General features: G+C 37.7%; 2 protein-coding genes across 3 annotated transcripts; both read right to left on the bottom strand.

Annotated features, from left to right (window-relative positions):
• Positions 1–770: 770 nt before the first annotated feature.
• On the bottom strand, positions 771–4,096 carry LOC131621597 (uncharacterized). The gene is made up of 9 exons (XM_058892637.1): positions 3,879–4,096; positions 3,470–3,815; positions 3,330–3,386; positions 3,159–3,229; positions 2,239–2,317; positions 2,079–2,138; positions 1,793–1,896; positions 1,644–1,704; positions 771–1,293 (listed from the first exon to the last, which is right to left on the bottom strand). Exons 1-9 carry the CDS (start codon positions 4,004–4,006, stop codon positions 922–924), a joined length of 1,278 nt encoding a protein of 425 aa, XP_058748620.1. The 5' UTR covers positions 4,007–4,096; the 3' UTR covers positions 771–921.
• Positions 4,097–11,046: 6,950 nt separating this feature from the next.
• LOC131621711 (F-box/kelch-repeat protein SKIP30-like) lies at positions 11,047–14,617 on the bottom strand. Of its 2 annotated transcripts, none has more exons than XM_058892752.1 (2): positions 14,305–14,617; positions 11,047–12,492 (listed from the first exon to the last, which is right to left on the bottom strand). In XM_058892752.1, exon 2 carries the CDS (start codon positions 12,398–12,400, stop codon positions 11,363–11,365), a length of 1,038 nt encoding a protein of 345 aa, XP_058748735.1. In that variant the 5' UTR covers positions 12,401–12,492; positions 14,305–14,617; the 3' UTR covers positions 11,047–11,362. The 2 variants fall into 2 exon arrangements, with proteins under 2 accessions (XP_058748735.1, XP_058748734.1); XM_058892751.1 differs by having other exon boundaries at positions 11,047–12,477; positions 14,305–14,614.
• Between the last annotated feature and the right edge of the window lie 10,212 nt (positions 14,618–24,829).

Genomic DNA, 24,829 nt, shown 5'->3' with positions numbered 1-24,829 from the left:
AAATCAATCGAAATCAAAATTATTATTTTAAATTAGCTCAAATTTATATTTTAGGGTCATGCTAACGAGTGCCTCTAGTCACTGATTATACATTCCAAATAAAAAAAAAATTTTACATTCAATTCATTGAATACACAATATTCTTTAAAAAATTTAATTATTTATGTTTTCAATGCATTGAATACATATATTTTAGATAAAAAAAAAACATTTATGTTTTCAATGCATTGAATACATATATTTTAGATACAAAAAAAAAAACTTATTTTTTTAATCTATTAAATAATGTTCAAGTTACCTTTTTAATCTATTAACATGTCCGGGGGCGGATTAGTATTACCCTATTTTTTATGATCATAAACCTAAAACTACCAAATACATGCCGTGAGCATTTCATGTTTAGATTACTATTGAAAACCAGTTTTTCAATATTTGAATGCATTCATTACATATCTGGATTTTTTTATAAGCACTATTGAACGTGGAAGTTAAGTTTAGCCAAATACTATCCTCCAATCTCTTGACAGATCCACCAGAAAGGGGTCCAACTTTTACATTCTACAGAGATAAATGCAGGCAGTAGAAAGGTGGGTGAACCTGGTAACATAACCCCAAATGGCTCACGGTGCATAGAACTTAATGGCTCACGGTGCAGTGCATGTGTTTACCAGTGTATTCGGCTTGGGATTCAAACTCGACTAAGGAAGTCGACTTGCCTTACCTAAGTTACGAATGATAAAAACTTGCTATAAAATTGACGGCAATATATATGATTTTAACATTTGGAGATACTCATTCATCAGAAAATAAATAACAGGGGACACAAGACAGTCTATGATATAGTCTTTGAGAACTTCTAATCAAGAAAACTGAGCTAAGCAGCTACATAAATTAACAAAAACAAAATTTGATTGCATATAGTTATTCCTTGAGTTTTTTATCATTTCTGGTTTTCTTTCTATATTCTCTATTCTCGAACGGATAATGCTTCTTTATTAATAGGTTACACATTGCTGCTTTGACAGCTTCAGCTGCTGCCAAAAAAGCATTGCCGTCAACAGATGTGGTTCCTTGTAATGTTTCTAGCAGCTTTTCTCCCCCAGGAATCTTATCGTCTTCCAGAACAACTGGCTCTTGCTCAACATCAATACCAGAAATTACTAGGACACGAGCCAAAGACGGATAATCATAACCAGGTAAACTAGAGACACCTGTAACCATCCACAATTCCTTCGTAGGAGGGCTGTTTGCCAGGCAGGTAGGGATAAAGGTCTCTCCTGCAATAGAAACAACCTGCAGTATTGCCACTCACATAAATTTCTGCCTTTAGAAACAAATGTTTTTTCAAACCAATAGATTCTTCAGAATGGATTATAAGCAAAAATTGATCATATTGCATATAATAAGAGATATTATCATTTAAAAGGAGAAAAGTTGTTGACATTTGCTTATATTTCATTCCAAAAATATGAGTAATTGTTGCTTATATTTCATTCTGGGAGGAGTATTTTCATTCCAAAAGTGATTTGTAAAAGCAAACACCAACCAAGAAATATAGACCTAGAGATAAATGAAACTAACTAAATTGGAAGTAATGATAAAAATCCTTGATCATTTCAATCAAGTGTTTTCAGAGGCAATACCTTGGCAAAAGAAAGTGTTTGAGTAGAAACATTGCAACTCAACAATACAATTCCACGCAAGCTACAGTGATATCAAATAAACTAGTTAATAAACCATACTAAGTTCTCCTGAAGAGAAACATGACAGAATACAATAGCAAGAGACTTGCCTCTGAATGGCCACCGCAACAAGCAAACCATCCAAGGTGGTACATAAATCAGTAACAGCATGGTCATGCTCCTCTGCATTACCATTGGACTCTAGAAGCCCTGCCTTTTGAAACAGAAGATGAAGAACGCTAAAGTGAATATCAAGTGTGACAGCAAGAGGTATTACTAGAATTTATTTTATGGTAACAATTAACTACTCCAGTAATAATTTCCAAAAGGCATCAACAATAAAGTGAAAAAAGAAGATATACAAACTATTTGAGCAGCTAAGAAATATAAATATACCTTAATTGCAACCTCACAAGTATCCAAGAGTGCTCCAGAGGAGATATCCCACAATCGTACCTGCAGAAGGAAATAAATGTTACTCTCACTTTAAAACAGAATTATAGGAAAAGAAAACAGGATACACGAGTCATCAAGAAATGTTTAAGGAATCACTTACTGTGGAATCGCCACTGCCAGATAGAAGAAGACTACCAGGGCTTTCCTGAGCTGGAACAAAGGCAAGGCAGGAAACAAACCTGCGAATAAATATTGGCTACGTATAAAAACACCAAATTGAAAGACAAATTTCACTTATCTTAATAAAAAAGTGTGAGATTCACTTATTTGTTTAGGAGAGTGAACATAGGGAGGAAAGAATCCAGCTGACAATAAGTGGAATTGTAAAATTCTTATAAGATGCTCCAAACATAATCATTTGAAACAAATTGCAATCAAATGCCAAACAACAACAATCAAACCTTATCCCACTAAGTAGAGTCGGCTACATGGATCAAATTCCAGCATAATGTTCTATTTAATACCATGCTTCTATCCTATTCGCTAATCTTGAGATCTTTCTCAATAGTTTTTCGTATAGTTTTTTTGGTCCCTCTCTACCTCTAATTGTTTGACTCCTCTCCATCTGAACTGCTTGCTTTGCAAGCAAATGTCAAAATAAAATTATAATTGAGAATTCAAGTTGAATTGAAGAAGTATCTTAATATCTAAGTATTGGCATCCGACACTCATACAAAACCCACACGTCAAACACTCCATTCCGGTGTGACGATGTTAGAATATAAAAATACTTTTTCCTAGCTCCTACACGTTCAAGACACAGCTTGGACATGACTCCAATAGGTAAACATGAAAAGTGACAGGTTTGGTCCCAACATTTTCACTAAACAAAAGGGTTCAAATAGTACAAAGTCTCTTAGTAATTTTTTGTGAGACTCATTGCCATATGGAAAATGTAATACTTAACAAGTTCTTTTGATATAATGATGAATATATAAATCATGGTTCTCAATTTATATCATTTATTAATTACTACATATACATACATGCATATATAATATTAATAAAAGCAACTCTTACTCTGTATGACCAAGACAAAAACTCTGAATCTCGTGAGCTCCATTTAAGAGATTCTTAGGAAAATTAGTAACCTGTAATACGAAATGAACATAATTACAAACACAAACAAAAGAAAAAACAGAATCAAATCACAAATGACTACTCATTATATCAATCAAAATCGTAGCTTACACGAATTTTGAAATCCCTATCAGCACTAATAATAAACCGATTATCTGGCGAAAACTCCTGCAAAAACCGCAAATTTAAAACAAAGAACAACAAAATAACAAGTTAAACAAAACAAGAAACAAACATAAGTAGCTACTGACCAAGCTAGTGATTATGCTGCAATAATGCGACAGAAGCGCCGTTGGTGTTGGTTTCTTATCCTGCGAAGTTTGGTTAAGATCCACAACCCAAACGAGACCGAATTTATCAGCAAAACACACGTGCAATCCGTCATTGCTTATAGCAACAGCAGTAACTCTCTTCTCCGACGACACGGTGGAAACGCACTGCCACAATTGCGTCGACCAAATTTTTAGGGTTTTATCATCACCGGCGGATACGAACAGTTTTCCTTTCGCTCCGAATCGAATGGCTCTGATATTGTCTTTATGAGAGGTTTGTTCACCGGAGACGGAGTCGTCGAGTAGAGAAACTGCAGAATTGCCACTGTAGACATGGTGAGAATGACTGAATGGATGAGAATATGGAGATGGGAAAAGGTAAGCTTACAGGAGGTTGAAGACGCGGAGCTCCAGTCCGACTGCTACGGCGACGGAGTGGCCGTCTGGGTGGACGGCGATGAGTGCCGGTGCTACTTCGGTGTCTTTTCTGGTGTCTGCGGCAACTTCTTCGTCCATTGTGATTTCAAATTCAGTTTTAGGGTTTGCCGCTTCACTTCGATGCTCCGAGTATTAGGCTTCTTCGTGCTCTCTTTTGTTAAAGTATTACCTTAGTCAGTCACTGTAAGAAAATTGTTACCATGGAAAAAAAATTCAAAATAAATGTCATTTTATATTAGGTCAAGTATTTTTCATCTTTTTTAATAATGTATGTCTTAAGCACCATGTATGTTTCCAATAATGTTTCTGGTGTTTTTCTAGATGTACTTCCAAAAACACTTTTTTTTTATATTTGTGTGAAAATATTTCGTAGATGTACACGGAGCACGTCGTAGGTAAATCTACGGAATAAACCCATAACCAGTAAACCAGAAAAACAACATTTGTAACGAGAAAAACAACCTTCATTGATTAAAATCGGCATTACATTGATAATTCCAGCAGAAAATTAAATATTACATCTAAGAAATTACAACAATCAAAACAATTTCATCTTATCCATGCATCATTTGAATGACATCAATTTCATTTTCCACTTCATCCCACCAATGTTCCGTTTTTTCGGTCTCAAGTGAGATCTTTGTTCTAAGCCTTTGAACCTGTCTGATGACTTCGCCAGGTTTGTACTCCCCCGCTAATCAAGACATCATAGACCATTTTAGTTGGTCCAAGGAATGGATGAGCCAAAATTTTATCTGCATCGGGGGTTTGAGAGGAGAGAAAACAACATGGCCATCCCTTTTGAAAATAATTTGTTCAGAAATGGGTTGTTGGATGATGACCGCATCCATGATGATGGCCTAGGGGATGCCATGAACACGAATATATACATAACTTTTTGTGTTTGTGTGTACTAAAACACACTAGAAACCCCAACTTCATAGAAATCCTTGATGAATATGGATCACACATTCTCTGTCACAGAATGTTCCGTAGGTATATCCACAAACGGATCTTAGATATTTTGCTTATATAGATGTACCTACGAAAAAAACCCATAATTTTCAAAATTAGAGCCTTCCGTAGATACATCTACGGAAATTCCCTGTGATTTTTTTTAACAGACCAGAATAATATAATAGTAGCAGTAGAAGAAAAAACGCATAAACTAATAGTTGACAAAAATTGATTATATAAAAATGTTATAGAGTGCATACATTACACTTTGAAACTAGAAAATACATCAAAAGAACTGTCGCTACCTAAATCTATTGGTGGTTCCAATTTTGACTTTTCCTTATTCGCTTCCTTCTCGATGTTGTTCAATCTTTCAAATTCGTGCATCCTATCAACAAAAAGATCCGCCCACGTCTCGACATCTTTGGTATGATGAAGCGCCCATTCAAGTGATGTAGGTGGTATGAGGCATCCCGGTTTCAAGTAAATTTGCACAAGTGATTCGCTTTTGAAAGCCATACAATACACACATGCGAGCGTTTGAATTTGTAGGCGGTGCGGTGCGGAGTGGGAAAAAGGTTTCCAAAAAACCATAACGTGTCAAGTCAATGCACACCATATCAGAGGTGCATGTAATAAGATGTCCAATTTCCAGTAATTTTATCCATTTTGACACTGGTGTGCAAAGAACCATCCAAGGCCCAAGAGCTTTGCTAACCGCTTCAAATTTAGCTTCCTCTCCATATAATCGCGTGTGCGCTTCTTTATGCGTCTTCAACTCTTGGATGAGTTGATGACGGACAACCGTATGGCTACCCTCTCTATTACCAAGCAACGTCGAGACGGCTCGGTAACCGCAATTACCGTCCCCGCAACATCTACAATTTGCTCTATGTAAGGGTGCATAAAAACTGGCATCTCTTCGATGAATGGAATTTTCGGTGGAATAGGCACATCTTCGATGATTGTAATTTTTAGTGGAATAGGTGTCGGAGGTGGTTTGCTTCTGTGATTTCTTTTATTTGAAATTTTTTGATATTTTTGAGATTTAGGAGTCGGTGAGTCAGGAAACTTTTTATCGATATGCTCCCAATAAGAAGGAGACCATGTAGTCGAGTTGTCATTCATTGTAGGCTTCAATTTCTTCGAAGCACCCTTTGTCTTAACCAGTTGAGATGGCGATTTCATGTCGGTTGTTTCAGAATATCTAATCTTCTGCAATTGTTCTTTGATGTGGAGTTTCATGTTGTCATCGGCCTTCGAAAACCTCTCTTGTATCGCTTCCAATTCGGAAGTAATAGAGATATTCGTTTTTTCTCCTTCGACGCAACCATCATCATCAAAACTTAGTCTTTTCCAATGAGGGATAACTTCATCCATTCTTATTAGTTCACCTAGTCTCGCAATTTTAGCAATAACACATGCACACGGGAGACCAATTTATTGTTGCCTAACTTACAATTAATAGAACTCGAAATCTAATTTATATAAGCCAGAGAACATGGACTACTCCACCATATCGAATCCTTCTTGGATTTTATAATGGTAGACAGATACAAATTAATAGATTTCAAATCACCATACCTAAATGATAGAAATGATACCATCACAAATTTGTCTTTGTCAACATTCTCCAATGCCACATACTCAACAAAGCCCCATTGAACCTGCCGCAATGCTTCACCCTCAAACCTCCTTCTTACTTCAACCTACAAATGTTTTCCCATGCAACCCAATTGATCTTGTTTTTCTAGTCTATCCCGCCCAAAAGAAAAAATCTTTGAATAAATATAATTTCATTTACGACCACTTTCAGCGCTTTGTAAAAAAAGAAGAAATAATTAGGAATAGTACTCAACACAACATTTAGAAAAGTAATCCTACAACCCAGGGAAACCTCATGACTATGCCACCTAGATAACCCCTCCTTCGAAGCTTTGTAATTATTGGACTCCAAGCCTCCTTTCTTCTAGGATTAGCGCCCACCATAATGGCAAGACAAGATAACAGAATCTCCCTTACATCACAAATAAGAAACGTAGAAGCAGTCAACGTAAAATCATCTTTGATGTTTAACTCAATAATCTTTGTTTTGGAGAGATTCACACATAAGCCTGACACTATTTTATATACAAATTCTTCCACGACCCATCACAAAGCACTATTGTATCATCTGCAAACTGAAGCATTTCGAAATGAATGTCCTCATTCACCTGAAATCCAAAAAATTCCTCCAAAGTTGAAGCTTTAAAAATCATTCGATCAAGAACTTCCGCTGCTAAGAGAAAAAGGTAGGGGATATATGATCCTATTGCCTCAAACCCCTACTCACTTCGAAATCTATAGTTGGACTCCTGTTCACTAAAACCAACATTGAGCTAGTAAAAAATATAGCTTTCATCCATTTCATTTGAAGTGATCCAAAGCCCATTATGTTCATGATGAACCTCAAATAATTCTGCAAAACACAATCGTAAGATTTTTGAAAATCAATTTTAACCAACCAGTAATCCTTCTTATATCTTTTTGCATAGTCAATAACTTTATTCAAAACCACTACTCCATCGAGCATTTACCTTTGACGTAAGAAAGTTGATTCACTATTGGATATAAATCTACCCATCACCTTTTTAAGTCTAGACGCTATCAACTTTGCAAGAACCTGATAAGTTCCAAAATGTCGTTATTTTGAGTATATATTTGTGGCACTTATCGATTCTATTAGTTTGTTTTTGTAATAAAATCTCAACCTTTGTGTAAATATTTGTATACTTGCATTTTGATTTGTTTTATGTACCGTTTGATAGTTTTTTATTCATTTCGTAGGTATTCATTCATAGTTGGAGCATCGAGTAATAAAAGCCAAAGGCTAAGCTTCAAGAATGTAATGTTTAACAATTCATCAAAGAATAAGGATCAAAATAAGAATGATAAAAATCATCAAATTGGTTGTCATCGAGTCATTTTTAGATAGAGCATTGAATAATCTTTCTAACGCTTCAAACCGGACGCAAATCGGAGTTACGGTTCTCAAGTTATGACCGAAACAATTTTTCAACATGCAGCATAGTTCGCTTAGTGAGCTTCTGCTACCGCTAAGCGAGATCTGTAGGGAAAAATAGTATATTTAGGACAAAAACACTTTTTAGGATGGTTTTGGAGTATTTGTTCCCAACTCTATCAACCTTCATTTTTGGGTTAGATTAGCCTAGAAAACAACTATGGAACTTGCATTTGGATGATCGGAGGTGGATTGATCATCGATCGGAGATGAAAAATCGGGAGATTTTTTGTTCATTTCTCTTCCTCTTTGTGTATTATCTTTTAATTGGGTTTTGTATATGTATTTACTTCGAACTCATGTATATTTTTCTCCCATGGAGTTATATTTAATCTGCTTTACAAATCTTTGTCGATTATTATCTTAGATTTTTGCTCTGTCTGTGAGATTTGAGTTGCTATAGAGATATACTTCTTGAATACTTATCTAGGATGATTATCTGCTAGTTTATGGACTCTATAGATAGATTTAGAGTTGAAAATCACATGTGTATCTATCCTTAATGCTTAGGTGTTTAAGTTGCGCGAGAGAGATCACCGACACAAGAATGCGGATGTTCTCGCAACTTTGCGTTAGAGATAACCTTGATTGTGAGTTGTCTCGTAGGTGCTTCAGAAATGAGCACTGAAGTGAGCGATACTAGATGACATTGACTATTATTGTAGGTTGAATATAACTGGTCAATAAGTTTAAGTTTGTGAGAAGTAGAATATATGCATGCCTGATAAGTTAATTCTTTTCGAAGAATGTATTTATTTTCTGTTCATATGTTTTATTTTATTTTTCGTTTTTACTTTCAATACATTTTAACCCAAGCTCGAAAACATTGAAATTGTTGAATGACATTCTAACGACCATTCCCCGTGGAGGCGATAAATTCCCAAAATAATATTTTCAAATCTTTTGTTGCTTGCCCTCTACCACTTCAATAGAACCTTATATAGATTGTTAACAAGACAAATGAGATGATACTCGTTAAGGCCTTGAGGATTGTCTGTCTTCGGGATTAATGCCAAAAAAGTCGTGGTAATAGCTTTAGGAATTTTGACATTAATATGGAATTCAGACACAAACTTGACTAAATCTCCTTTGATAATTTCCTAGCAGTTCTTGTAGAAGCATAAGCTAAACCCATCTGGTCCGTGGCTTTTGTCCTTAGCCCCCGACCACACCACTTATTTCGAGAAAATAGCCTCTAAAAAGTGATATCTTCAACCCTTCACTGCTTAAAGAAACACTCCCTCCAAAATCGACCTTCTTGAGTTTTGCTCTTGAAAGAAACTTTCAAAATGTTTCTTTACTACCCCCTTTCACTTAATCCACATCTTCAACTGTCCATGTGTCTGAAGCCAATCTATAATTTTTATCCACTTATTTCTAGATTTTTGTTTCAAAGCTTTCTTTGATATGCATAACCTCCCACACTTTTTTGGATGCCTACTACCTCTGGATACTAATAAAATCTGAGATCTCCACATTATCTTCAGCCACTAATTTATCAAGATTATTAAGATTCCTGATAACCCCGCCCACCCTTAGGTGAACCGATCCAAACACATCCATGTTCCAAACTCTCAAACCTTGACGCAATTTTTTTAACTACAAAGGTGAAAAACTGATGATGTTAAATCTAACAATTAAAAATTTTAAATGGTTTTGGCCCCCCAATTTACCACCTTGCCTCTGATCTTGATAAGATAATGATAGGATAAGTCCCTTCTGCCTAACTCTTGACAATCAATCTTTCAAATAGCTAATAAATCTCTTGAAATTAAGAATCTGTTGATCCTACTCATTGCACTACCAACTTGATTGAACCAAGCGAATTTCCTACCAAACAAAGGAATTTCCACTAAGTTCATGAAGCCAATGAATCCTAAAATCTACCATTTCAAACCTATTCACTACTGCGCTAGTACCTTTTCTTTCAGACTTCTTTTTAATTGTGTTAGAGTCCCCAACCACTCACCTGTCCCCTTTCGCAAATTTATGCTTACAATCTAGCAAGTCACTCCAAAGCTGCCTTTTCTTATGAGTAATACACGACAAATAGATATTGACCAAATAAATTGATCTACCTTTTCAACTAACAATCATACCCACAAATCCTTCTCCCTTAAAATTGAAATTGAGAGAAATACTTGGTTTTCACTTATTAACAGCCCCTCTGATCATCCCTAAGCCGCTTCAAATTGAGAGAAATCCTTCTTTGCATCCTTCAAATGTCTGTCATGCTGGTCTCTAGCCTTTAAATTATTCACCATTTCAACATAGATCCTCTCGTCCTCCACATCACAAGCAACTGCCTTCTCCCAAATTTCCGATGAAACTTCGAATTTCTTTGATTCAGAAAATCTCCTATTTCCTTGTTCCAAATTCGAATAAGTTCTCCTAAATTTCCAATGAAATTCGAATTTCTTTGATTCCTAAAATCTCCTATTTCCTTATTCTAAATCCAAATCAGTTGTTGAGTCACAACACAAACCTGCCCCACCAAAGAAACGCTTTGAGTCTGATTAGTAGCATTTTTGGAAGAGATCGAAATTGAAGCTGAAGCATGTAAGATGAGATCAGTTTGTTTGTTTAATCTTGGAGGCCTGAGTGGTTCAAAGTACGAGGGGATTTAGCAACTTTAATTGAGTTCTTCTAGTAACCAAAAAAAAGTTACTCCATCCGTCCCACAATGAGTGACTCATTTGAAATAAAATAATGTCCCAAAATGAATGATACATTTCAATTTACAATACACTTTTTCTAATTGTACCCTCTAAGTAATAAAAGTTCATCATTTTCAATACATGATAAGGATACTATAGTAAAAATAATGTTATCTCTCTTACTTTTTACACTTTTCTTGTAAAATTGTTTGCTGGATCACTCATCGTGAGACCGGGGTACCAATTAATCAATCATTTCTTAAATAAATGTTTTTTTTCTATTTATGTATGCTCATCTTTCACAACTCACAAGTTACCTGTTAATAAATCATAAAGTAACACTTTTTTTTTTAAAATTTTGTAGCTTACATAAACTATTCTAAGTCTTACTATAACACAAATTAGAATGATAATTGATGGAAGAAAGAATGAAATCCATCTCATAACCAAATTTAATTTCCATGTATTAACAAAATTATGAGATTATGATGTTTTGGAACATAATCCCTCTAAGATACCTCCAGAAAAGAGTTAAAGAAAAGAACTAAATAAAATTGTTGATTTGTGCAGCGAAGCAATCTTCAATAAAATTTGCATAGCACCAAATGACAAATAGCAAAGTGAGGTTGCTTAGTGATGGACCTAGCTGCGGTTATGCTTCAAACAGAACAGGCACAGAAAAAACTCACCTTGTTACCGCATGTTATCAACACAAATACCCTCGAGTACAAAGTACATGGAATCCTAACTAGAGAGGGTCTAAATTCTCATGATTGTACAACCAACAATGGTACCACGGCACCGTGTCATTGGAGCTGTTTGGCGCCAAATTGGTCTCTCACTCCCAAGTGTTAGAACATCAACATTTGATAAAGGTTTAATGTCCCAATTCCATCTGTCAGGTCCAATGACGCCCCCAATCATGTATAAATCATCGCCTAGTCCAATCATTGCAAACCCAATTCTCTGTTTAAAATCTGTTGCTGAACTTATAATCTTTTTCCCTTCTCTGTCTTGCTTCATGATAAATCCATTGCTCATAACACAAAGTGCATCCTGGACTACTGCCATTGGACCTTGAAGCCAATCACAGTCCTCCACAATCCATCTAGCCCCTGCATTGTCTAAAACTTGCACCGTTGACATATCCTTGTGCAGTACATGCATCTTTCCACCAATCACTATTCCTGAACAGGCTGAATTATGTGTGCGGTGAAGATCAGGGATTGGTGTCCAAAAATCCTTCTCGGGGTCATATATTTCTGCTTGAGATATTGTTTTTCTACAGCTAGTGAATCCCCCAGCGACAACAATTTTTCCATTCAAAACACAGCATGCAAACATAGAACGGGGAACAAGCATTGAAGCCCGAGGAGACCACTGCTGGATTATGGGGTCATATGACCAGACTTCATCGGTTGCAAAGCATCCATCGTGATCACCAGTCGATGGATCAACAGCATCACTCCCACCGCCAATGACAAACAATTTTCCAGCTACAGATACGACACCAAAGTGAGCAAGGTGCCTGATCTTTGAGGGAAGAACAGGAAGGGTAATCCAGATATCTCTTAGAGGGTCATACAGTTGCCATACATTCTCTGGATCAAAAGCACAGACACACAAGAGATCCTCAGATGAAGCAATCTCCTGTCGGATTCTTGATATTTCTGGGCTACGAATGGCTGCTTTCCAAGAATGAGAGACAACCTCTAACTTTGGGTGGAGGTAAAAGGGAACACGTGCAAGGCACCTTATTGCAACAGCATCAGGAAGTCCTTCAATCAGTGCAGACATTATAAATTTATAACCACTGCTACATCTATGTTTATTATGTCTCCACCACTGATATCACGCTACTACGGAAGGTCCACCTGAAATCACAATATCTAGTAAATAATTTGAAATGAGAAATTAAAATTCAACAAGTCAGAAGAAGAAATAAATTGAAAAACATGGTCACTAAATCAGCATGTACACAGTTTGAATGAAAATTTGTTGTCTGCATTGAACGAATAAGACAATAGGCACATGCAAAGACTCGAAAGATTTCAAATAGTAGATTTCCTTCATTTTAATATAAGATACAAACTCTACAGTATATTTTGCATTGAACGAATCAAGCAGCAGCAGGGATAACAACAAAAGGTGAGAAATTGCATACTATCTATGAATACTGAATATTAACTAATAAGACAATAGGCACATGCAAAGACTCGAAGGATTTCAAACCAGTGGTCCATCCCTCTATCTAATGGTGGAAGCAATATATCAGAAGCTATTATGTAGACATTACATAATAGCTTATGGCCTACCAGTGAATTAAAGAGAACTGATAGTTTATGATAAAGCCAAAAATGCTTTGTAGAGTGTCTCATACTTTCAACCCAGCAACAGGCTCAGTTTTCTATCATTATTCACAGTATACCTATCTTCTGCAACCATTATTCACAGTATACCTATCTTCTGCAACCCCGCAGATGATTGAGGTAGCATACTTAAAGAGATATTGTTTCTTAATCTCATGCCTTAAAAAAATTGAAACTAATAATTGCTTGAATGTTTGAATGAAACTATAACTACTCAGGTTAACTAGTCTGGCCTTAAAAGTTTAACATGCTCATACTTATGGAAATTATAGGGAAAAAATCTCAATTCAAAATGTGATTCACGGAGCTAATTTTTTGAACTCATGACTCTCTTTAACTCCAACCCCATATGTCCCTTTCTCCAAACCCCTAGGTCATTTTATCACTCCGAGTGCTGACTTCTTTTTATCAGAAATTCACAAAATAACTTCACGATAAAATCTCAGAAACCAAAAGCTAAGTTATATGTCACTAGTCAAAATGAAAACATAACAGAGTAAAGCAATATGAGGTGAGAGAGTGAGCAAGCAACTTCATCATTGGCTGTATGAAACCCCTATTTCTAAATAACAAAAACATGGAAATGAAAAAATAAACACAAGGTGCATTCAGTAGTGCTCCTTTAATTTATTTTCATTCAACAATATAAGCCTATCTGCCATGTTAATTTATTTGATGAGAAATGGTGAAAGAATATTAGGAAAGAGGAATAACAAATCATTGAATCACACAATTCAAATAGGTGATATGAATAGCACAGAAGGACACATTTATCCCAAAATTTAAAATCATTTATGATCCATCACATGATGCAAATCATTAGCTTGCTGAATTGCAACAAGGCCATAAAAACCACTCATACCCACATCAACACAACCGAATATAACCGAAAGTAAACCAAGTGCAACGAAAACACAATACATTCATAACAAGCCTAGCATAAACTCAAATAGAAAATCAACAGAAGAACAAAAACAACACCAATTATCAGTATCATCACTACATATTCCAAAAACCAAAGCACACAAATATACTAAAAACCAACAAAAAAACCAAACTCACTTCAAGCAATAATAAAGCAAAGAACACGAACAAACAGGCATAACAAAAAACAAACAAAAAAACCCACAACGTACGAACTTGTTTTTGGATTCATGAACCACTCCATAAACAACCCTTGGAATCAAAATTGGGGTTCATTCAAGCCCTAACATTCAAAGTAAACAAAGAATCGGGTATTCAATTATATCCTAAATAACCCAAATTGAACACGAACAACGAAATTTAACAATAATTGAAAACAATAAAGAAAGGGGGAGAAAGATTGCTTACCTGGAAACGAAGAAGAAAAGGAATCGGCCAAGAAACAAAGACAGTTTTGTTTGTTGCAACAAACACAGAGTCAAATGTAATACGAACGGGCGTTGTGTTGCGTTGTTACTTCCCTTTCGTTTCTCTATGAGATGAGATTTTGTTTGTAATTGAGAAAAGAAATGCTTATTATTATTATTGATTAGATTAGAAGAGGATAATATATATAAATAAATAAATAAATAAATAAATAGGCAAATAATATAAATATGAAGATAAATAATAAATCTTGTTGAGTAAGAAAATTAGGGTTATCTTTTTTCTTGCGTGTTCTCTGGAGTCACAGATCAAGAATAATTTTTTGGCATATTCTTAAATTCTTTTTCTGTTTTTTTTCGGTTCTCCTTCATTACACTACACTACACGTTATCGAATCTCGAATTTTCTCAACGTTTTTGTTGTTTTTTCTTAGTCCAAGAGGTTGGTTATTTTCAATTTTATTATTATGAATTTATGATAGCAATTGCGCGTGCAAAACGAATGGGGAGTGATAACAATCTATAGCTGGAAATGTTGAGATGGATATTGACACTTTAGTTGGTTAGGAGCCATTCATTTGTTTAGTCAAACTTGTCGGTAGTTTTTCATATTGACACTTATAAGCGGTGACGGAGCCAGAACTTTTGAGTAGTGGGGTCAATATATATACATTATATATCAATAATTAAATATAAAATTTCATCTTTGAAAATATAAATATAAATTTATATTGATGTTTTCAAACCAAAACTAAAAAATTGTAATAATTTTCTACCATTAACACAATCTCAAACTCAATATGACAATAATATAGTTTTTACTCTTATTATAACAATAAAAAAATTATAAAAAATAAAGATTAAAATTAAAGTTTTACCTCTTAAAATATTTGTTTACTAAAAAGTAAAAAACATATCATTTATTCTTTAAGAGATTAATAATGGAGAAAAAACTGATAAGAGGGAAGCCCTTTGTATGGGTAGAAACAGATGTATGAAAATGGTTTATTTGTGTTTGAAAAAAATCAAAAGAAAAAAATTCTCACAAAAAAAAATCAAAAGAAAATTTATAGAAATATGAAAATAAGAGTCAATTTTTTTATATTTTATTTAAAACATTTATTTTATTGATTATATAAAATTAATTATTTAAAATAAAAAAGTAAAAAATACCAAGTAATTATAATGGAATGATAGTTTGAAAAATTAAATTATTTAATACTCATTGATTAAGTGGAGGCTATTATGAAAACTTCTTCCTATTTTTTAGCATATTTAATACTAGAATATATCATTAATATTATTAATACTAAAATTGTGGCAATTTTGGTGGGGCATGGGCCCACTCTTTGAACCAAATAGCTCCGTCCCTGCTTATAAGTTTTTTTTTGACAAGAACAAACTCAACAACTTTCATTCATCAAAGAAAACTCAATACAAGGAGGTATCAAATCAAGGAAACTACGCCTAGACCAAGAATTGGCCGCCTTAGTTAAATTATGGGCAACCGAATTCGCTTGGCGCTTAATGAACTTTACCTCAAAGTTCAGAAATAAACATAACAAATTCTGAATAGATTTAATGGTAAGGCTAAATTCAGAGGGACCAACATATTTGGCTTTAATAGAATTAACTACCAATTGACAATCACTTTCAAAGATAACATGAGAGAAGTGAGATGAGATGGCGTGGTGGATTGCTTCCTTCAAAGCCATAGCTTCAGCTTCATGAATCGAAAAAAAGACCCACATCCCAAGAAACACCTGCTCTGATGAACCTCCCAAATGGTCTCTAAAGCACCACCCTCTATTAGTAGTACCACAAACATTATTAAATCTTGCATCAACATTACACTTCACCTGATTAATCATAGGCGGACTCCAAACCACTGGATGATTATTAGAAGCATCCCCTATATGATCCTCTCTAGCTAAAAACCAATCATACCAGGTGTGATAAGCTTGTAATCCAATCCTTATAGCATCTTGACGATCATCTTGCCAAACCACATTATTTCGACTACGCCACAGAACCTCAAGCATAACAGCAAATCTACCTGCATCCCTACGATCTTCTCGACTACACACGTAAAAAATGAGAGACTTAGCATCATGAAAAGAAAGTACTCGATGGTCAATTATAGATGACAAACCTGCTGCCCGCCAACTTTGAGAAGTAGAAATGCAACCGAAAAAACATGCCAATCATCTTCATCTTGTAAACCGCACCAAGGACAAAGAGATGGGCACAGCACATGATGTTGTTGCAACTTATAACGAGTTGGAAGGCAGCCCCGACAAATTCTCCATAACAAATGCTTAGCACGAGAAGGCGCGGAGATGTTCCACAAGCTTTTCCAATTACCCTCAATAACATAGTGTGAAGTACTATTTTGCACCCCTCTCCATAGTCGATACCCCGATTTCACACTATAAACACCATTCTTCTCCTCATGCCAAACCAACCTATCCTCCACTACATCCTCCACCAACGGCACTCTAAGAATGCTATTCACCCCCACATGATCAAAGAGAGACTTCACCTTTCCCACATCCCATTGTTTGACATTAGGTTGCAAAAGGTCTTTAACGAAGAGAGCATACACTCCTTGAGCTTGTGGACCACTAACCCAACAACTTCCTTTCTCACGTAGCCAAGGCTCCCGCATAACTTTAATTTTGTCCCCTCCACCTATACTCCATCTACTTCCAAGCTTAAGAATAGCCTTAGCTTTCCATAAACTTCGCCACACAAAACTCGGGTTATAGCCAATCTGAGAATCAAAAAAGGAAGAGTTAGGAAAGTACCTAGCTTTAAAAATTCTAGCCACAAGCGATTTCTGGTTCGCCATAATATTCCATCCTTGTTTTGCTACCATAGCCATATTGAAAGCTTTGAAGTCCCTTAATCCCATACCCCCTTCACTCTTCTGAATAGTCATGCTTTCCCAAGCCAACCACCTTATACCTTTATTATTCCGACTCCCCCCCCACCAAAACGAGTTAAGCATTTTCTCAATATCATTCACCACCCCATCCGGAATCAAATAGACACTCATAATATAGGAGGGAATGGACTAAAGCACTGATTTAATCATCACTTCTTTCCCCGCTTTAGACAAGTGTCTCCCACTCCAAGAATTAATCCTTTTCCATATATGATCCTTGATGAACGAGAACACCTTCTTCTTGCTTCTACCAATCATGGAAGGTAATCCCAAATATTTCCCTGTCCCTATCACACGTCTCACGCCCATCAAATTGGCTAGATCCTCTTGAGCCGGCACACTCAAATTACGACTGAAGAAAACTTCGGACTTAGAAAGGTTGATCACTTGTCCCGACGCTTCAGCATAGGTGTTAAGAATAATCATAAGATTAGACGCCTCCGCGATAGTGGCCCTGCAAAAAAGAAAACAGTCGTCAGCAAAAAGCAAGTGGGACACACTGGGTGCCCCCTGCAAATCTGAGCTCCGTGGATATCTCCTCGGGAAACACCTCTCTTAATGAGAGCAGAAAGACCTTCAGACACAAGGATGAACAAGTAAGGTGACAAAGGGTCTCCTAGTCTCAGTCCTCTTCCTGGAAAAATGGGTCCGACTCTGTCCGAATTAACAAGTACAGAATAATGCACCGAAGTAACACACATCATCAACCAATGAGTCCATCTCTCATCAACGCCCAGCCGAAGCAACATACCTCTAAGAAAACCCCAATCGACTCTGTCATAGGCTTTACTAATATCAATCTTCAAAGCCAGATTGGCCTTGTTACCACTAGTCTTCCTTTTCAAAGCATGAATAATTTCCGTAGCCACCATTGCATTATCGAGAATGGACCTTCCTTCAACAAAAGCCGATTGCTCTTCCGAAACACATTTATCCAAGACCACTTTTAAACGGTTAGCAAGCAGTTTGGCAACAAGTTTATAGACAACATTGTGTTGCACCCCAAAATTTGCCCTCTTTATTTGAGCCATAAGTTAGTAATGACGTTTATTTCGTCATTCAAAAATTGAAGAAAAATAATAAAGAGTTTTCATGGGTTTATGAAGATAAGGTGTGAAAAATGGTGTAAACAGTAGGAATACGAGAAAATTCGCAAGTCATACTTGGAAGGTGATATGAGCTAAGTTCCCGCGTTGGCCCGACAGTTTCGACGATATCTACAACTTTCGTGTTCGGATCGGAAGCCAATTCTTTGAGGAAGGTTGCCAGATTTGCAAACTACTTGAGGTTTCATGGTAAAAAACAATGCTGAATGTAGGGTTTCGGACCTCGGAAAATTCATATCTCCTAATCCGCTCATCGGATTCACTTGAAAATTTAACTGGAGCTCCGTACCATCATTACCAAGATTTCATATGTTCGGACCGAAGGCCAATTATGCATGGAAAATTCCCAGCATTTTAAGGATCGCCGCTTTGTTTCGGTAAAAAATGTGTTTTCAAGTATGTCGCGCCTAGTTCGAAAATTCATAACTTCTTCGATTTTTTCCGTATGAAGCCCATTCCGGTGGCATTTTCTCGGAAATTTCGTTAGCTACGATTCTTCGTCACACACGCTTGTTCAGATTTTGAGCCGAAGATGGAATTTTATCGAGTTCTTTGAGCGGTACTCACAAAATTCTGCACAATCGCGCCAGATGAATCGACGTTTCTCGTCATTCAAATGCGCGTAATTTCTTCATCGCTTATCGGATCAAGACGATTCTCGCGGCGACGAGTCACGAATTTGGTCATCTTCACAGTGGCGTTGGTTTCGTTCCGAAATTCAGAGCCGAATCGAGTTTCCTTAAAAACGAGCCAAAATAAGAGAATTAAGGGCGTTTTGGACATTTCGCTATGTTCGTTATATAAGTCATTTTTCTTCACAAACTCTCATAACTTGACTTCACCCAAAAAGATCAAAAACACTTTCTCTCAATTCTCTCTCAATTCTCTTGAATCAAAACCACAAATTACATAAAACTTTCATCAATATTCATCAATTTTCTTCAAGATCAAGAACAACATGGATTGAAAATCAAAGTTCCGAGTTCGAAGTTCTTCTCCTCCTCTCTCCCTAGCTTGCGCGCCCCTCTCTCACTCTCCTTGGGATCCGCTTTTCGCTTCGCGTCGTGTTCGCATACGTGTCGTGTTCGTGTTCGTGTTCGCGCGTCGGTTTAGATCTTCATTCGGTAAGCTTTCTAATCATGAATTAAGTGCTTAATTGATAATCATTACATGAATTCAAATTTAGATCTACTTCTTGCTCTTGTTTCCATGGATGTGGGATGATGATTGATTGACGAATTTGCGTATTGTTAATTGTGTTCATATGAATTGTGGCTAGAATTAATGTTTGTTCCATATAATTGATGTTCGTTGATGATGAATTACGCTACTTGTGTTCGAATCCATGGCTTGCCGGTGATTGTGTGTGCATATTGTTAACATTCATGCATGTGTCTTGCGACACACTCCAAGTGTTTGTATAAATGCTTGTGTATAATTTTTGCTTGATAATGGTCTAGTTTGACGCTTAGGTTATGACTTGAGTATATTTGCTATAATTGATCATCTTCACATGTGTTAATTCTTGCCGTTGGTGTCATATTGATGTGATTGTCGGTGTTAATACTTGTATCTTGTGTCGCACTCAAGGTGTTTGTGCCAATGCATGTGTTGAAATCTTTTGCTTATTATTTGTTTTGGTAGGCGTTTAAATCATTACCTGAGATATTGTCATAGTTTGATTACCATTGTATATGTTAATGCTCGTCGCTTATGTGGCGTTTACATAATTGTTGGTGATGATGTTTGAGTTGTGGTTTGGCTCTACGCGTCGCACTTTGTTTGGTTTGTGGTTGTTTGGCCTAATTGACGTGGGGATTCATGTTTATCTTTTGCCAATGTGTTTCATTTGTGCTTAATCATTGAAATCGATATATGTTTGGTTTTGTTGCTTTGGTGCTTGATGATTGTTCGCTTATTGCTAATAGCATGCCTCACATTGATATTTGGTTCACATCTTCTCATGTGCCATCGATTGTTGCTTTGATATCGTGCCTTGTTTCCATGGGTGTTTCATTGTGTTTTGAATGTGTTTTGATGGTTTTTCATGATGCTTATAAGTTGGCATGGTTTCAAGTTGGGTAGAATTGGTTCCCAAGCCTAAAAAATAGCAAAAAAGTGATTTTCCAACAGTGGAACCCGGTTCCTAGCTTTGGGGAACCGGTTCCCATCCATCAGAGGCCAAAACGGGTGGCAGAATGCCCTGGAACCCGGGTTCCCAAATGGGGGAACCGGTTCCCCAGTGTGTTTTTTTCCTCTAACTTCTTTCTCGCATAATTTTTTGCTCGTAACTCCGATTTGCGCGTTCTTTATATCGTCGGAAAGCTTATGAGATGTACTATCTAGCTAGATGCTTAGTTTTCATTAATTTGTAGATCATTCATGTTTGATTTCTCTTTGATGTTTCATTGTCCATTTCATGTTTATATTACTTGCCCGTTTCTTTCGGTTTATAGCAATAATGCAATTCCGATTGCGATGTTTGTTATCTCTAACTTGTGTGCTAATGTGCAAGGCTCTTGGATAGTCACCGATCGACGCTCATTGCTTGAGTGTTCCGCTTCACACGCGGAGCACGATTTCCTTCATTCGTATTGTGATCTCATCTTGGAGACGCATTCCTATTACTTTATATCTGCTTGTTTGGTTTGCTTGTTCCTCTTGCAGGTGTATTGTGATTATGCTCGACGCGCATGTCGACCTTTGTGTGCTTTCATGGCTAATCGGTGTGCTGACCATTTGCTTTTTGCTTGCTAGCTCGCTCGCGGGATCCTAGTTTCTTCGCTTTGCTTCGCTTTAGTTTACGGATCATCATCCGTTTGGTATTGATCCCGTTTCATTTTACTTTTCTCGCACTTCATCGCTTTCTCGCATCATCCTTTAACATGAGAAGTAGGACTTAGACATGCATCTGGCCAAGTCCTCGAAAGAGGCTCTGTTTTTGTTGGTGTGTTTATATTTGTGCTTTGCGGCAGGGAGTCACAGTGTAATAAGTCCTATATGGCACTCCATTAAGTCCTCATGGAAGGCACGCGGGAAGGGTTAGCAATCAACCCCCGCCTAGTTTCATCGAGTCCGTTTGGTATGCGCACGCTACACGTTGCCTGCTTCCGAACTTGCAAAAGATCTTGTTATCGAGTATGTCAGGAAAAAGGTTCATGTAGCCGGACCCCCGCCTTTCCTATAGCTCACGTCGCTCGACGTTGATGCTCGGTGTACGCACGCACTGTTTTCCTTTACGATCCGTGACGGCTTGGTTGCTGAGAGGGGTCCGCCCTCTTGTCTATGGCCCGATCATTTTCGCGAGGTCTAATGCTTGGTTGACTTGGGTTGAGCTGCTCCTCTTGGCTATGGCGGGACCGCTTTTCTACCATTCGGTCAGTACCGTTGGTTTTGTTTGCTTTACGAGCGGATGCTCGTTTGTGTGATATTATTTGTTTGCTTCCCCCGTTTCTCATAGGTTGCTAGTTTAGTGTAGACTTGTACCCTTTGTATGATAACATTAGGTAGCAAGATTTCCCCCCTTAGCTTAGGTCTTCCTCATGCATTCTTTAAAACACAAACCATACTCTTTGATTTTCTTTTCTTAAGAGCTTGTTATTTCCACTCCATTCCCAGCATAAGTCTCCAAAGGTCGAGCAGCGGAGTGTGAATGTAACTTGTTCACCTAAAAAACATAAAACAAACAGAAATTAGTTAGCCGAGCTACGGTAGCTCTGATTCTGCAAAACAGATACGTAGGCAGCGGGGTAGGGCCCGTGCGAGCGTAATCCCTTCTTTTCCCTACATTTTGCATTCATTTTAGTCCAGATTAGCGTAGATTTATTATACACCCATAGTTTTAAACACAGGCGTGGATACCATCGAGTACGATGGGCGCGAGGGGTGCCAATACCTTCCCCTCGCGTAACCGACTCCCTTACCCTTTTCTCTGGTCGTGAGACTGTTGTTTTGTTTTGTGGTTTGCTGGCATTCCCTTCCTTTTCAGGATAAATATGTTAGTGGCGACTCTGTTAATTTTCGCGGTAGCGACAGCTGGCGACTCTGCTGGGGACGTCTTGACCTATTTCGGGTCCGGACCTAGCGAGTCGATCCTAGCGCTTGTGTGTTTATCTTTGGGTGCTTTTATTGCTTTGCATATTTACCTGTTTGCATTGCATTCTATGTGCGCTTTTACTTTTCTGCATCATATTCTGGACTGTCTGGATTTCTGTCTGTGGGTGGGTGTTTCAAGAGGTAAAAGGCCCAATACCCAGGCTATGAGTGATACCATAGGAACTAGGACTAGAGTGGCCGTGACGGACAGAAGGCGTATGCCTGATTGATCTGAGCACGTATCCACGGGCAGAGCTTGGTGGAATGAGGCAATATCGTATGATAGCGCCTACATTCGATCCTCTGTTGGCTTTTCGACCTACCTTGGCCTAGATTTACCCGTGAGCGGGGCGGGAATCAATGATTATATAACAAGTACATTGATGGTGACTTCGGTTCTTGTTCGTGGGTTACCGCTGTTCTTGTTCGTGGGTTACCGCTGTTCTTGTTCGAGTGTACTGTTGGTTCCTGTTCGTGGGGTACTATGGTTCTTGTTCGAGTGGTAGTCTGTGTTCTGTTCCAGTGTGTTGTTGACTACGGGCTTTGGTTCTGTGAATTGACATTCTATGTTCCGTATGGTATACCATCTGGGGGCCGAACCTTTGGCTCCGTATTATGTGTGTTACCGGTAGTCCAGAATGCCTGGTGGGCGGCAACAAGTCCTACCACTTTACATCATTGCATATTTACTTTCCAAAAAATGATGTACAAAAAATAACTAGCATACATGTTCCTTCCATTTCTAAGGAATCATATCTTTAAGCCTCGTGTCGAGCTTTTCCATATCTTATTTGCTAAAAAATCAAAACACGAGGATTCCTTGGAAATCGAATGAACATGGCATTTCACGCATATCATGCATCTCATACATTCCATGCATAACAGGTATTCAAGACCGAGGATTTCTTATTCAGACTTGGTATTCGCACCAGACTCAGAGACTGGATTTGTTCTTATTGTGTGTTCAAAGATTATTCATGGAACAACTTTGTGGGGTGACCAAGAAGAAATCTCAGTTGAGGGTATTTATAAGGACGTGTCTTATGCTCATTGGCTTCCATGCTTGCTTTATTTGCAACTGGTTAAGCTCCATACTGTATGGATGTCTACAAATTCTATGCTTGGTGACGATGACGCTAGGTGTGAGTTCTATTCTAGGGCACCTGGTCGTGATGTTTGGATCTGCAAGTCTTTGAAGTTGCTTGGGGCTCCCGCACGAGGAATAAGCAAGACATTGTCTATCTTGAGCATTGCACCATTTGCATTGCTCGAATCCCTAAAGCACTTACAAAATTCCATGATGCTGATGTCCAGAATTCTCCAATTCAGAGTGGGGCACCTGATAGTGCTGTGTCTTCCAAGGATGTGGAGGAATTATTAAGAATCATCAAGAAGTCTGATTACAAGGTTGTTGAGCAGTTGGGTCAGACCAAGTCAAAGATTTCCATCTTGCAACTATTGATGTGTTCAGAAGGTCATAGGGATGCTCTCTTGAGAATTCTGAATGGTGCTTACGTCCCGCATGAAATATCTGTGAATCAGCTAGAGGCGGTAGCCAATAATATCTCTGCTGGGAACGGTTTGGGATTTACGGATCGTGATCTTCCTCCAGAAGGGAGAAACCATAACAAGGCTTTGCATATTTCGATTGAATGTAAAGGGACGACTTTGTCCCGTGTTTTGGTGGATACTGGGTCTTCTTTGAATGTACTTCCCAAATCAGCTCTCATGCGAATTGACTATGCTGGTGTGGAGTTAAGACCTAGTGAGTTGGTTGTGCGCGCCTTTGACGGTTCAAGGAGGTCTGTGTTCGGAGAGGTAGATCTACCAATCCAGGTTGGTCCTCAGATCTTCACTATAACCTTTTATGTGATGGATATTCAACCTGCTTACTGTTGTTTGTTGGGACGACCGTGGATTCACAAGGCTGGTGCTGTGACATCCACTCTTCATCAGAAGTTGAAGTATCCGGTTGACAGTAAAGTGGTGACAGTTTGTGGTGAAGAAGATTATATCGTGAGTCACTTGTCCTCTTTCCGATATGTAGAGATCGAAGGTGAAATACACGAGACGCCGTTCCAAGCGTTTGAGGCTGTAAATGCTGTGAGAACTCCTCTTTATGAAATAACAAAGCCGGAAACGGTTATGTCCTCTTTGAAAGATGCTCAGGTTGTCGTTGAGACTGGAAGAGTGGAAGGTTGGGGACAAGTAATTGACGTGCGTCCCAAATTTGATAAGAATGGTCTTGGTTTCAATCCTGGAAGGCAGAATGCATCGCCCAAGTCTAGTGTCCTTAGCCCGATCAAGTTCGTGAGTGGGGGTGTCATTCAAGACGGTCAGGTTGACGCCATTGTCAATGG

This window comes from Vicia villosa, unplaced genomic scaffold, assembly GCF_029867415.1.
Source record: "Vicia villosa cultivar HV-30 ecotype Madison, WI unplaced genomic scaffold, Vvil1.0 ctg.000010F_1_1, whole genome shotgun sequence".
In the NCBI taxonomy this organism is placed as follows: Eukaryota; Viridiplantae; Streptophyta; class Magnoliopsida; order Fabales; family Fabaceae; genus Vicia; species Vicia villosa.
The sequence above is the reverse complement of the archived record's forward strand: the minus strand, read 5'-3'. Positions and strand labels throughout refer to the sequence as shown.